General features: G+C 34.2%; 1 protein-coding gene and 1 long non-coding RNA gene across 13 annotated transcripts in view; one reads left to right on the top strand and one right to left on the bottom strand.

The window, feature by feature from the left end:
* Positions 1-14725, top strand: part of Slc4a10 (solute carrier family 4 member 10) — a 446328-nt gene that overhangs the window by 389327 nt on the left and 42276 nt on the right. For all 12 annotated transcript variants that reach the window (XM_070021992.1, XM_070021977.1, XM_070022002.1 and 9 more), the window contains one exon: positions 10487-10592. In XM_070021992.1, coding sequence (XP_069878093.1) covers positions 10487-10592 — 106 coding nt within the window. The remainder of the gene's footprint in view (positions 1-10486; positions 10593-14725) is intronic.
* On the bottom strand, positions 3352-13651 carry LOC138826813 (uncharacterized). The gene is made up of 3 exons (XR_011371866.1): positions 13549-13651; positions 13343-13435; positions 3352-3644 (listed from the first exon to the last, which is right to left on the bottom strand). It is a non-coding gene; the product is annotated as an uncharacterized lncRNA (long non-coding RNA).

Genomic DNA, 14725 nt, shown 5'->3' with positions numbered 1-14725 from the left:
TGATATATACATCAAAAACCACATTCTACTGTCAGCTTCTATGAGAGTAATTTTTTTAAACTTTTCATATCAATGAGATCACATAGTATTTTCTTTCTATGCCTGGATTATTTTGCTCAACAAAATGACCTCTAGTTTTATCCTGATTGTTACAAATTACATTTGTATTGCTGGATAATATATATATATATGAATATATATGAATATATATATATATATTCACAGATATGCCTCATTTTCCTTTTTTTTCTTCTAGAGCTGAGGACCAAACTCAGGGCTTTGCACTTGCCAGGCAAGTGCTCTTCCACTGAGCTAAATCCCCAACCCTACTGAGCTAAATCCTCAACACCTCATTTTCTTTATTCATTGGTTGAGAACACTTGGGTTGTTTCTACTTCTTGGCTGTAATAAATAGTTGCTACAGTGAGTATGAGGGTATAGATGGTCTCTTTGATTTCCTTTCCTTTGGATATACAAAATGTTGGGATTGCTAGATCATATAGTAGTAGTTTTATTTTTAGTATTTTGAGGAACTTACATTCTGTTTTCCACAATGACAATACATTACCACCAACAATGCAAGAATTTCCTTTTCTCTACATTGTAGGCAGCACTTTTTTCCTTTTCTGTTCTTTCCTTTCTTCCTTCCCCCCCCCATAATAGTCATTTCTATTTGAGTGAGGTGATTTTCTTTTCTCGTTGGGGTTTAGATATGCATTTGACTGATGCTTTTGAGCATTTTTCCCTGTCTTTTTTTTTTTTTGGAAAAAGCATATATCTTAGATGAATGAAATTATTTTGAATGTACATAATGTAAAAATTTAACTGTGTAACTTGAATTGTAACCTCCAACACTTGACTCCTGCTAGTGGGTTTATGGTCTTAAGCCTTATGTGGTTATTTTAATCCAATTTGTGAGAGGTTGGGGTTTTTTATATATGGTAAGAGACTGAAGTATGATTTAATTCTTTTTAAATTTTTAAGTAGTTATACAAAGAGGTTGCAATTCCATGTCAGGTTATGAGAACAAAGAATTTTGATAAATATTATCCCTGCTATCCTTTCTCCCCATTTTCCCTTCCCATCCCTACCTTCAAATTACATAGCTAAATTTTTACATTAGGTACATTCAACATAATTTCATTCTTTTGCCTGAATCAAATTCTAGTTTTAACAATAGAATCTTGTTGTCACTGCTTAAAGTATCAACTATAATAGTTTATTACTTACTTGTTTCATTCTCACTACCCTTCATGTATTTTGAGCGTTTGAGGACTAATTTCATATATCTTCATTTTTCTTCCTGCAGAGTGCTAGGGGACTAGTAGATATCAGTACAAACTTTTAAAGTGGTTTTTAGCAGTGCATTTTCATCTCCACTTTCAGTGATTTTCCTTTTTACAATTAGAGGTCTTAAATAAATACTTCTTCTTTTTCTTGTTAAATAGCAATGAAAAAAAGAGGTCTATACTATCACTTAATATCAGAAGGAGGTTACTAAGCAGGAATTGCTAGTTACTTGTTTTCTTTTTTCAAGATGCATTGAATGGCCACATATTATATTTGAGTGAGATGAACTGATTGATTTCAGAGAGTTCATAGTCTATGAAGTACTGACCCAATTTTTCTTTGCTTCCTAAATTGACCTAGATTTATGAATCTATTCTGAAGTCTTTTGAGTGAAATAGAGTCATGTTTTAATTTACACTGGAAGACATGTGTTAATATGTGAATGCTGTCCATGGGAAGAATATTCAGATCAAGAGTCCTGCTAGCATTAGCACAGAGAGGCCGTACTTCAGATACACATTGATAACTATGAGATTTCGCCTCTTGCCAAGAGAGGATATAAGAATATAGATAGTGACCTGTGTAGTCTCAAGCTCTAGATGTAGTACTCAAGGCTTAATGTGTTAACTGATTCTCTGGTCAGCCATTTTTGGTAATAGATATTAGCTAAAACAGTACCAGATTTCTGCCTATGATATAGTGTCACATCATCCATGAGTGAATTTTTCATGAAAGCCTAAATTAATGCACTTAAAATAAAAGAGCTGGCTCTGCAGTGAGCTGATAAAATAGGTTATAGCAGATGTTTTGCCCATATTCCTCAGTAAAAATGTGTTTAATATATGTCAGTATGTATTACTAATAAATAGTATTCTTTGCTTTGATGAGATACATAACAGTGTAATTTACATATTTTCTGCTAGTTTATTCGAGTTCTGAATAGTTATTCCAACTACTAGAATTTTAAAATGTCCTTAAAGCACCACTTCTCAACTACTGATACAAGTACAAACACACTAGAAATAAGCAACAGTTAGTTTCCTAAACTAGTATACGTATAAAATGATCTTCCAAAAATTTCATGAGAATTCTGATCCTTAAAGTCACTTGTAAAAGAAACATATAACCAGTAACAAAGTCCTATAAAATTGGGCAGTTAGTTCAAGTATATATCTACAAAATGTTAGCAATAAATCTACCAATCATTTATGTAGCAATTTATTTCTAAAGTTTAGTTAAATAAGTTTTGAGCTCTCTATAGTTCTATTTTCAAGCAAGTAGCACTTTTTCTCTTCAAGGTTCCTCTGGATGCTTTTACTTTTTCATTACTGAAATTCTGTGAAGCAGAAAAAAATGTTTTATAGGAGTTAATGAGTTATGACTTACCAATAATGAAATGAAACATGGAGTACAAGCCTTTTTTAATGTAATGCTTTTTCTGATTAGATGATGTGGACTCTTTTTATGACTCAGCTTTGTCTTATCTGTTGGGAAATTAATGGAATGCCAGTATTGGATGTTGTATAGATGTTGGTAGTTTTTCTCAAGGTGTATACTGGAAAAGACTGGACTAATTCTTCTGGTTTTTGTAAAATATCAATGCATTATTCATTCATTGATCTCAATATTATTGGATGTTTTGTGTCACAGCTACATACTATACACTCTTAATTATGCTTCCAGGCATTGCTAACAACTGACATTAGTAAAAGAAACACTTCCTTTTCTTATGGAATATGATAATTTTTCTGAATGCTATACTTCTAAGATATTTATAGAAGTCATCAAATGTAGATAAATGCTATTGTTAGAATATTTGACTTAATTATTTTATACTTATTATTTAACATACAAGGAAGTAAAACACACATGAAAGTATAGATACAACTCTGGAAAAGAAAAAAATTGTGAAAAATTAAATTTGTATAACGATGCCTCTCAGTTAGTTAGGCAAAACATTCTTATATATTAGCCTCCAAACTATTAATAATCTCTGCCTGGTGTAAGATTTTAGGCGAGAAAAGGACCACACAGAGAGGAATAAAATGATTGACAGCAAAGTTTATTGTGGTACACTCCCGGGCGCACTCCCCTATTTGGGATCAAAGAAGTCGCACTGAGTGTAGTTGTATCAGAGCTTTTATAGGCAGAGTAAAAGCAGAACTTGTAGTGAGCGAGGACTTGTAGCACATAGCTTGTTTTGCCCATTTGAGCGGTCTTAGGCCAGTGCACTCGAAGAATGGTGGACTCAGATAGTGTTTTTGGTAGGGACGTGGTCTTTCTCGACAGCAGCCTGTTTTCCCCTCGTGGCCTGACATTTTTCCCGGCTGCTTACTCCTCCAGCGACCTGACACCTAGCAGTCCAAAAATATCAAAAAATAGGTTCTCTAATTAATGGTAATTTCTAGATTCAATAAGTTTGTGTCCAGATCAGTTCTGTATAAATTCACCCCCTTTTGTCACTTATCTCTTCTTAACACAGGTACCCAAATGCCTGCACAGTTGATTACAACTTTTTCTAAAGATGACTAATTTTATTACTTCCAAAATATTATGTTTTATAGCAAATAGATAAAGAACATGTAATAGAGTTTTCAATGATCAAGGCCAGCTTTTGGGGAGACAGCAGGGCTGATCCTAAAATAATGCTGAATGTTGTGTGGTGCATTGTGATCCTCCCTATTCACAAGCAGAATGTCTAACCCTCTGCATCTCATAGTATGACCATATTTGGAGAGTGATCCTTTCAAGAAGTAAAGTTAAATGAGTTCAAGAGAATGTATCCTAAACTAAGCTGAATGGTGTCCTTATAAAAAGAGGGACTTTGGACTCACCAAGCAGTACTACAGATATATATGCATTCAGAAAAGACCAAAGGAGTTCACAAATAGAGGAAAGCCATTTATAAGGCAGAGGGAGAGGCTGCAGAGGACATTGACTTACCAGCACTTAGATCTTAGGTTTCTAGGCCTCCTGAACTCTGAGAAATATTTAAAATATAATGGTATGTTGTGGTACAAATAATGTGGTATGTTATAAGACCTGCCAAATGGATATGTATACTGCATATATGCTTACACCTGAGTCCTACTCTAGCTCAAAATTGCAACAGCCAATTTATAGGTCTTCGGTCCTCAAAGAATGCCAGGCTCCTCTGTCCAAACCTTCAAACTAATACGCGTGTATATCTGACTACTTTCATATATCTACTTTTTTCAGAAAACTCGACTAGCTCAGTATACAGAAGTCAAATAGAAACTCTTGACACTTATTATAAGTTTTGTCCAATACAAAGGGGACCCATGACAAGGTTCTGGGAAGAATTATGTGACAATAGATAAGAAAGAGTTCCCAGGATATAGAGAAAGGAAGGAGGAGCTAGAAACAGAGTGCTTTAGTCCTATTAACTGGTAATGAGAAAATAGAATACAGTTTTAAAATTGAAAAGCTGAAAATGTTAAGGCTTTTTATGTTGGTTCAACAATACTTAATTTCAAGAAGCCATGACAAAAAAATGCATATTTATCTTCATTTAAATCTCAAAACAGCCCTGTTTTTATTAACTGGAGGTAGAGTCTTGAGGATTTTTCTACTCTGGTTGGCTTCCATCCACTATACCCAGATCTCAGCTTCCTGATTAATTAGGATTACAGATGTGAGCCACCACTGCCTGGTAGTCTATTTGGTTTTGATTTGGTTTTGAAGCTCATAAATTTTTCTCTGTAACATATTAAAGTAAAAAAAAGTCACAATGATTATAACTTTCTAAAGGCAAGGACTATGATTTATATTTCTATGTATCTCAAATAGAAATCAGCCAAGCATTTTATACAAAATAACTTTAAGATTTTTAAAGTAATTGATGACAAGCAAAGCTTCATGTTGTGTACTGGGCATCTGGGTACAAACATGACAACATGGACATGGTCTCTACTATCTGAAGCAGACACTGTTGCACAAGTGAACATTTGATTATAGTTAATATAATTGCCATCATACAATGACATGAGGTGTCAAAGGATGAGAAATATTTCCAAACTTGTGAATTTAGAGCTCAAGGTAAAGCTATGCCTATGTGAATGGAAATGAAATCCAAATGAGAAAAAAATAAGAATATAATGGATATAGTATTTATATTTTTAGTATTATCAAATGATGGTGATGTTTTCCAATGATATATGACAGATTCTTTGTTATTCTAAACATGATATAAAGGGGGTTACTGTTACATAAGTAAGGAAATGAGTACAATTCTTATTGAACATTGTAATTGTTACCCCCTACCCCATTTTCTCTAAACTATCCTTTCTCTCCTCCTCCCTGCAATTTGTAAAGTTCATTTCCAACATAGTGTCTTGTGAGTATCACTGTTCCATTGGTTCACCCTTTGTCTCACCATTTCTGGTTCCCCTTCCCAACCCCAAATCAGATAAACTTATATACAATACAAAGGGTACCAAAATAAGAAACAGTGACAACATGAGGTAAAACAAAGGAAAAAGAAAAACTGGAGAAAAAATAAATAATTGCATAGAGTACATTAAGGAAAAAACCTTCTTGTCTCTATACCTTGTAGTTCATTTCGATTAACATCATTTTACAAGGTCTTATGTACATAACTACTGAGCTATTGTGATCCTCTGCTATATACACAATGTTGTTCTATGCTTCCATCAGAAAGAATGACATTGCCCTATTCATAAGAAAATAGAAAGACTTGGGAAAAAAATCGTATGAAGTAAAGTAAGCCAGACCCAAAGAAATATAAGCTACCTGGTTTACCTCATTTGTAATAATTGGTATAAGACTAGGATAGTTCCAGCAGAGGACATATTCTTTAAAAAGTTACTTTTCTGGCTAGGCACTGGTGATTCACACCTATCATTCTAGCTACTGAAGATGATTACTGTTTTAGGCCCGCCCACTCAGAAAAGTATACAAGATTCCATTTCCAAAATAACTAGCAAACCCCTATGCTGAAGATATAATAAGAAAAAACTAAATGTTTAATTACAGAAGAATAAGAAATAATTGCATTTCTTCAAAATGATGATTCTAGAGGGTTATATAGTAACCTGGAAATAAATTACATTATAATGCTATTTAAAAAGGTGTAAAATACTATATACTTATAAAATATATTGAAAATATGCACTCGAACTACTGAAACAAATATACTACAAATTATAGTAGTTGTTAATTGAAATAATAGAAGAGATGTCTTTTGCTTTTTTTCTTTTATAATAATTCTATAATGTAGTTATTTTTGTAATTCAAACTACTTTTGAACTAAAAAAGAATAATCATAAACATGTTTGACTTACAGATTGTAATTCTCAGAGTTTATATCTTTTATTAATACCTATCTTGCTATCCAGCACTCTGGGGGCTAATTTAGTCAATAAGGAGGCTTGAAAGAAATGAATCCCAGACCATTATTGTTCAATGCACACAGGAGAGTGCTATTAATAACTACAAAACCAAGAAGAGAACATCTGCAGCCCAGGGACTAAAATTAGTAACAATGTTGAGGGAGTTCTACCAAATTATGTTTTCCAGAAGACAGCTTTAGACTCTCCTAGTGTAAGGAAGATTGATCACCTCCATTAGCCTTGAAGCAAATGCAAAAACTTCTGGATGAGGGCATTTAATTATAGTGTTTATCTAATCACTCTGTGGCTATTAGAATAAATAAGATGGCTTAGAGAATTTACTTTTCTCTAAGAAATAAAAAGTGCTAAAGAATTTGGTTTTAAAAGAATTTTAAGGCAAGTGATCCAACACCACAAGTCAAAATTGTTACATTTTATACTGAGTTTTTTTTAATGCAGAGAAAATAAAAATGTACACAAATAATACTACCCTTTCGTCCCTGCCTTGTGATTGCCTGACTATCCAGCTCAGGAGCTTGTGATATTAACTGTGTTGACAACATCCACTCTTAGATGACACATAAATAGTAGTATTGATTTATGTCAGGGGCTGTTCAGGTACTTTAATTCATATGAACTCCTTTGCCCTCATCATAACCCTGCAAGTCCGTTATTACCATCATCTCCATTTTATAAATTAAAAGAAAAAACTGAAGCACAAAATGCTTAAAAACCTGGTCCAAAGTCATTTAGCCAAATGCCTGGATTTGAATGGATATATGGAGTTTGGCTGGGTGGTTCAGTATCCTCAGTTACAGCATGCCCCTAGCACTTTTCTTTTCATGAGAAATTGTTGTAGATGAATCATTCGTTTCAGAGCTCATGTTCTAGCTGATAGTACTACTTGTGTTGTCCATTTCTTTACTTTTTGTAGTTTTGAATTAGAACAATTTGAAATGAATTCAGTAGTACAGAGAAAAGATAGAAATAGCATTTTTCTCATTGTATTCTTTTTTTTGGGGGGGGGGCAGGGGTCCCGTCGTGGAGCCTGAACTCTGGGCCTGGGTGCTGTCCCTCAGCTCTTCAGCTCAAGGCTAGAACTCTACCACTGGAGCCACAGCGCCACTTCCGGCTTTTTTGTTTTTTCGGCTTATGTGGTACTGAGGAATAGAATCCAGGGCCTCATGCATGCAAGGCAAGCGCTCTACCACTGAGCCACCTTCCCACAGCCCTCACTGTATTCTTGATAAATCAGCCAGAAGCTTTCTTCCAACCACCACGGATTGGTCAAGGTCCTTTCTGACTTTTCCTATTTAGACAACTTGTGAGAACTATCTGCTGAGATTTCAGATATGAGATGTGTGGACTCCAAAATTATCTAGCTATATGTAATGTCTATGATGAATAAAATAACTATTTCCCGTTGAAATGGGCTCTTTCAAGTTAGACTTGATTTCTGTATGGAGGAAGTATGCCGGGGGCAGTGCTGCCAAGAACACATAGGGGGCTAATGTCTATTTGTGGGCTTTACTCCACAGGCTATGTCTCCCCTACTATTTGCTGCGTTTACATGATATTTGTGGCTCAGCATTTTCAGAAGACCATTGTATTAATGTGACTATACACTAGGAATGCACTAACATCTCATACCGCTGCCCCCACTAACATGGGACAATCATTTTGGACAACAGAGCTCATGGCCCTGAGGGAATGTAATACAGGGTGAGCAAGGTAGATGGAGAATCCATACCACAGTTTGTATGGAGTTTGAAAATAGGACACTGCCCATGTCCATCAGTGCTGAGGTTGCTGCTAAGAAAGTAATTGTCATGATTCGGTGGCAGGGCTGCAGAGGGATATGAGGAATTTTCTTAAAGAATAGACATTTTGAAAAGGGCAGCTGGAAGGAAAACATAGTGAAACATAGATGACTTTATTTTGGCTGTCATGATGAAAATGGCACCAAGTTACATCTCGAGGCAGCATAAAATGGTTTAAACATTAGAAACGTAAATTCTTGATGTTGAAGACAGAAAAGAGATACTGTAGCATGAGAAGTTTACCAGGTACAAACTGTAAGCTCCTTTTCTATGGCAATAATTCTAGCAATAGTGGTTAGCTCCAACTGTTCTATTAACATAACAAAGACAACAGTCAAATGAACTTTATATAGTGCATGTGGTGATCTTGGAAGCCAACTACATTCATAGAATGTGTCTTAAACTTGTTCAACCACTTTGGAAAGTAGTATGGAGTTTTCTTAAAAGACTCCACATAGATCTCCCCTATGACCCAGAAATCCCACTTTTGGGCATTTACCCAAATGATCACAAACAAGACCATATTCAAGCTACCAGCACAACTATGTTTATTGCAGTATTATTTACCATAGCTAAGATATGGAACCAACCCAGATGCCCCTCAGTAGATGAATGGATCAAGAAAATGTGGTATATATACACAATGGAATTCTATGCCTCCATCAGAAAGAATGACATTGCCCCATTTGTTAGGAAATGGAAAGACTTGGAAAAATTATGCTAAATGAAGTAAGCCAGCCCAAAGAAACATAGATCCCGTGGTTTTCCTTATTTGCAATAATTAGTATATCTGGGACAAGCAGAAAACGTCAGATAAGATGATGTCAAGCAAAATGAACCCCAAGATAAGGACACAGTGTTTTTTTTCTTTCTTGTTATTGTTTCTAATGTATTTATAAGGTACCATGTGATTTTTTTGTTGCTTTGTATATTCCTTCTTCATGGTATAACCCCTGTTTTCACTGTATTTGATGTCGGTATAATTTGGGGAGTAGAAGGGAAAAAACAAATTGTTTAAATAGGAATACAGGTTGACCCATTGCAATGTGAGATATAGAAGACACTATGTTGAAAAACGAACTTTACAATTTAGCGGGGAGGGAGGAGCAGAGTGTAGTTGTGGAGGTGGGAGGGAAGAGATGGTAGGGAAAAAACAAAGGAGGAGGCAACAATGCTTGATAACAAATGTACTCATTACCTTGCTCATGTAATTGTAACCCCTCCGTACAGTATTTTCGCAATAAAAAACTTATTTAAAAAAATTCATTCTACAGGTTTATATATGAGCTATTGGGGGAAACAAAACTGGTTACAAATTGAGGTTCACATGTAAAGTCATTAATTTGTTGGTTACTTTTGCTTGTAGCCTTAATGATTTGTAAACTTTGAAAGGTGTAGCATTTGTAGCATGTGATCTAAAATTGCATTTTAAAGTTACATAAGAATACCGCTGTTCCCAATTCTTTCTTCTAGCTATTCCCACCCCAGTTTAGCATTTAGCATGGCCCCTGATGTATAGTATGTTCTCCCTTAAACCCTTGTATTGTTATTTGATTTTTAATAGTATTATTAGTTATTGCCAAGAATAGTATGTCCTGAGATAACCACGATTTTCATTTCAACCTACCTCTATGTTTGAGTTATTTAGCAAACCTATAAATGATCTATAGAGCACGAATTATGTATCTCCTTTAATTTTTATTCATATGGTTATACAAAAGTAACTAGAATAGTACTTAAAATAATATTATATATTTTGCTGCTTATCATTTTTCCACTTGGCTTATAATTTACAGACAAGAAGTTGTGGCAAGGATCTCTCACTCCAAGAAATGCTGTAGAGTGATATGGAATGCAAGCACTATTTCTGTCTTGAGTTTTGAAGCAGCCTGTCTTAGAGTAGTGGGGTGGTCTAACCATGCAACTGTTGTATGGACAAATGTTGTGGATGCTGTAACTGCAAAAGCCACTTATTTCTCAAAAGACATTACTTTGTCTTTTCAGCTGTAACTGTGTGGCGCCACATAACCCCAGCAATGGTACCTTGAAGGAATGGAGGGAATCTAATATTTCTGCCTCTGACATAATTTGGGAGAATCTAACTGTGTCAGTAAGTAAATCATTGAAGAATAAATCATATGTTGAAAAAAATCATATGTTGAGTTATTTTCTATCAGGGCTATCATTGATGTTTACAATCAATTACTGCCACTAATAAAATTTTCAACTGCATAAGATTAGGAAAGAAATAGCCTTGTTTTAAATGTTCAGTTCTTCCATTTAAAGCATCTTCACTACTCTGGAGTTTTCATTTATTATTGAAAGTTTTCATAGACCCGAATTGCTTTGAAAGGACACATAGCAGAATGATACATGAGCTGTACCGAAAGTATGTTAAATATGAGTGCTGTTGACCTAAATGAAACCATATGGCAGGAATCAGTCTGCCTTTCATGTGGAAAGTGCCTTGAACGCTTCTACTTGACTGTTCAGAATGTATTGAAGGGGAGAGGCTGAGCTTCCTATTTTAGTGTAAATACTGAAGTCCTAGGGGTGAACATAATTTCTTCTCTTAACACAATTCTTGCACTCCTCTCAACAGAATTCTCTTGCTTCTATTTTTACATGCCATTTTCTCCAGAAAAGGAATAGTGAAGTCATTTTCACTATGACAGTTAAATCTTGTACTGTTGTTTGATTTTCTTAAACATTAATCTTCATTTTTCTCACTGTGGTATTTCTCAATTCTTAATTTACCATATAATGTTTGTGAAACTCCTTTCATACCTATGACTACATCCTTTATTTCTGCTTAATTAAATCTTGAAATATTAAAAAATCATTAGTGTTCTGCTTTTAATAAATATAAAAAAATTTGAGTAGTCCTACTTTTCTTTGTTGTTTTTGCTAGCTAGTTAAAAACATTACAACCTTCAGTACTTTTGCTGATCTACATTAGCTCCATTTCCATAGCTAACAAAACCATGCAAATTTTAGTTCATTTGATTGAGCACATGTTACTTTAGTAAGTGGATGATTTACTAGAATGTAGAGATTTTTTTTGTTTTACAGATAAAAATCTCTAAACTTAATTCTTGGAAAAGTTTGTGGCCCTTGGTCTATTTTTCTTAACTTTCTTTTGAGATTTCAAACCAAATTGTTTCAGAGTTCAAATCTGAATCTTGAACAAAGGAGGGGGTAACAATGCTCAATAGGAAATGGACTCATTACCTTGCTCATGTAACTGTAACCCGTCTGTACATAGCTTTACAATAAAAATATATAGAAAATTTATCTTGATATATATATTTTACTACCTTTATTATCCTAGTCATTTTCTCTAATATAAGCTTTCATTTGCTCTTGTCTTTCTCTGTTAGTGTTATGTTTACTTTTTTATCTATTTTATCATAGAAAAATACCATTTCTACTCTTCTGCCATTTGGCCATTTAAATTGACCAATTTTCTGAACAAAAAAAAATTCTGTAGAATTTATACATAGGATCTTGCTGGATCCACTTCCCTGACTTTCTGTCTATATTACCCTCTGTAAAGTGGATTTTTGCTTGTATCCTTTCTTGATGTAGTCTTCAATAGAATAACCAAGGCAATCCTATTTCTGAATTATTATGCATGATAAATTGGTCTATGTGCATTAGTCTATTAACAAATTATTGCCTCTATTTTCAAGTTTATTAGCATACATTAATTGTATGAAGGAGTCTCTGAATAATTTAATGATAAATAATAAAATTTACATGTTAAAAAATCCTGAACAATGGCCTTTTAAGATGCACGCACAATTAATTGGGCTAGCCATGGTGTCTTGATAATAGAAGTGTTTTTATTAAGGTGCTTTGATTTCAGAATCAAAGCAAATATAGCACTGGGTGGATTTTTTTCCTTAATTTTTAAATTTCTCTATGCTGGCAGAAGGTTTCACATTATGTTTCATCGTTTTTCCCCCCAATAGATAACTGCTAATCTTAACTGTAAATGAACTTTATTACCAAAAGGAATTTTATGTAATTAAAAAAAACCTGTAAATTTTATGATTGAAAGTCCTTAAAAGTTGTCTATGTTGAAATTTTTCTTTAATAAAAGTATATCATCAAATGTATTTTGTTAATAAAGCATTGTACTAATGATTGTTACAGATAGATTTTTTAATAGAGATATTTCTTTTATATATTGTTAGTCTGCTGTGTTGTTTTATTGAGTTGTGTAGCTCATGAATCACAATTCATATGTTGCTAATTCATCACAAAGAAAGGGATTTCTTTGATTTTTCTCAAACTTTTATGTAGTTCAATAAACCTTAAATATTTGTCTTGAAAAAAAAATTCCTTATGTATTTACTATTTAATTCAAGTATTTTATGAAAGCTAATATATTAAGATTTCTATTTATATATGCATATGTATTTGTTTAGGTTAAAATCAGCCTTTTAAAATATTCTCTGCAAGAATTTAAATATTCACAAGCAATTAACCTATTAGATTTTGATTGTCGAAACTGTATGTATACTGAGGGCGGGACGTTTGTTCCAAATTCATTTATTTTATGAAACTTATGTTTTTGACAACTTAATAGCAATTATGGAAACTTGGAGGTGTTTGAAGACTAATTAATAGAAGTCACTGTGTCAACAGCATTTGTGTGTGTATGTGTGTGTGTGCGCGCACACACACACGTGCACGTGTGCGTGCATGCATTATAGTCCTGAGGCTTGAACTCAGTTTGGGCACTGTCCCTAAGGTTTATTTGTTCAAAGCTAGCACTCTACCACTTGAGCCACAGCTCCACCTCTAGTTTTTTTGGTGCTTAAGTGGTGATTATAGTCTCACAAATTTTCCTACCTGGGCTGGGTAGGAAAGCAGTCCTCCAAATGGTGATCTGCAGATTGCTCAGCCTCCTGAGGAGTTAGGATTACAGGTGTGAGCCACTAGAACCTGGCAACAAGCATTAAAAATTATCTTTAGTTTACAAAGGACAGAGCAGCCTAGTATTACATCTTGGTCAATGTCACTCCTTTCAGCATTGTCACCCATCCCTTCCTGCCTACCTCGCTCCTCTAAACAGCTAGAAGGAGATCTCACAGTTGTTCTGAAAAATCTCAGACATGGTAGTTACCTCAAGTAGATTTTATTACTTGTGTGCTTGTTTTTGGATGAGAATACCACTACGTGTAATGTGTTCTAGAATCTTTCAAACATACCTTTTATGTTTCCCAAAGATTCCAGGAATTGAAATTCAGTTCACTAGGCAGATTGTGTTAGCGACCACTTCATTACACACTGTTTCTAGGATCTCTCCATACCCAACATGCAATTCAATTTTGACTCAGGGACAGAATACCTCAAGGACTAATAAGGTCAAGGGATCATTTAAGCTTTTCTTTTTTCAAATAAAAATTATTTAGTCATCTGATTTTCAACATAAAACAAAAGAAACCAAAAAGACCTCAACAGGATATATTTATGTATTTTTAACTTTTCAAAATATTTGATATTTGTAGGGTTGTTTTCTTTCTTTTTCTATATTATCAAGGTGATGGGCAGAGGGGTTACACTCACATAGTAAGGTAACACGTACATTACTTGTGAAATTTTTTACCCTGTCCCTCATTTTTCTCCTACGTTCCCTCCCCACTAATCCCCCCCTCAAGTTGTACTGATCATTTCCAACATACTGTCTTGTGAATATCACTGTTGCATTGGTTTGCCCCTTGTCCTGAAGCATAGAGCTGTTTTCTTGTAGAAATTTTTTTGACTTTGCTGCCACCGCATGGCTAAGGGAGTAATTAGATTTTTTTCAGGCGTAGAGATACAGTACAAAAAGGAATGATCACAGGGAACTCATTAACTATGACATGCCTCACTCATATAGTGATTCTTTTGGTCATTTGTTCTTTAACATAGGTTCAAGAGTCCTATCTATGACTCACTATTTCATTTTCATAAGTATATCTATCACTGTTATATCTTACCTTTCTCAACTGTGTTGGCACTTTGAACTAGATAATTCTTCAAAATATTTTTTCTTCTTTTATATGCACTAATTCTCATCATCATGTTGTGTTTCAGCTCTGTGCTGTCTGTCAGTGGCAAGGCTACCACAGATTGCTTAACTCATCCATGCCTCAGTAGCCTCAGATATGAAATATACTTAAGTCTATACAATTGGTGTACAAACTAAAATGATGTATGTAAATATTTTGACTTTGTGTCTGCTATCAGTAA

Source organism: Dipodomys merriami, unplaced genomic scaffold, assembly GCF_024711535.1.
Source record: "Dipodomys merriami isolate MVZ:Mamm:240054 unplaced genomic scaffold, mDipMer1.0.p SCAF_1, whole genome shotgun sequence".
Lineage (NCBI taxonomy): Eukaryota > Metazoa > Chordata > Mammalia > Rodentia > Heteromyidae > Dipodomys > Dipodomys merriami.
Note: the sequence above shows the minus strand (reverse complement) of the source record. Positions and strands in the feature narration are given on the sequence as shown.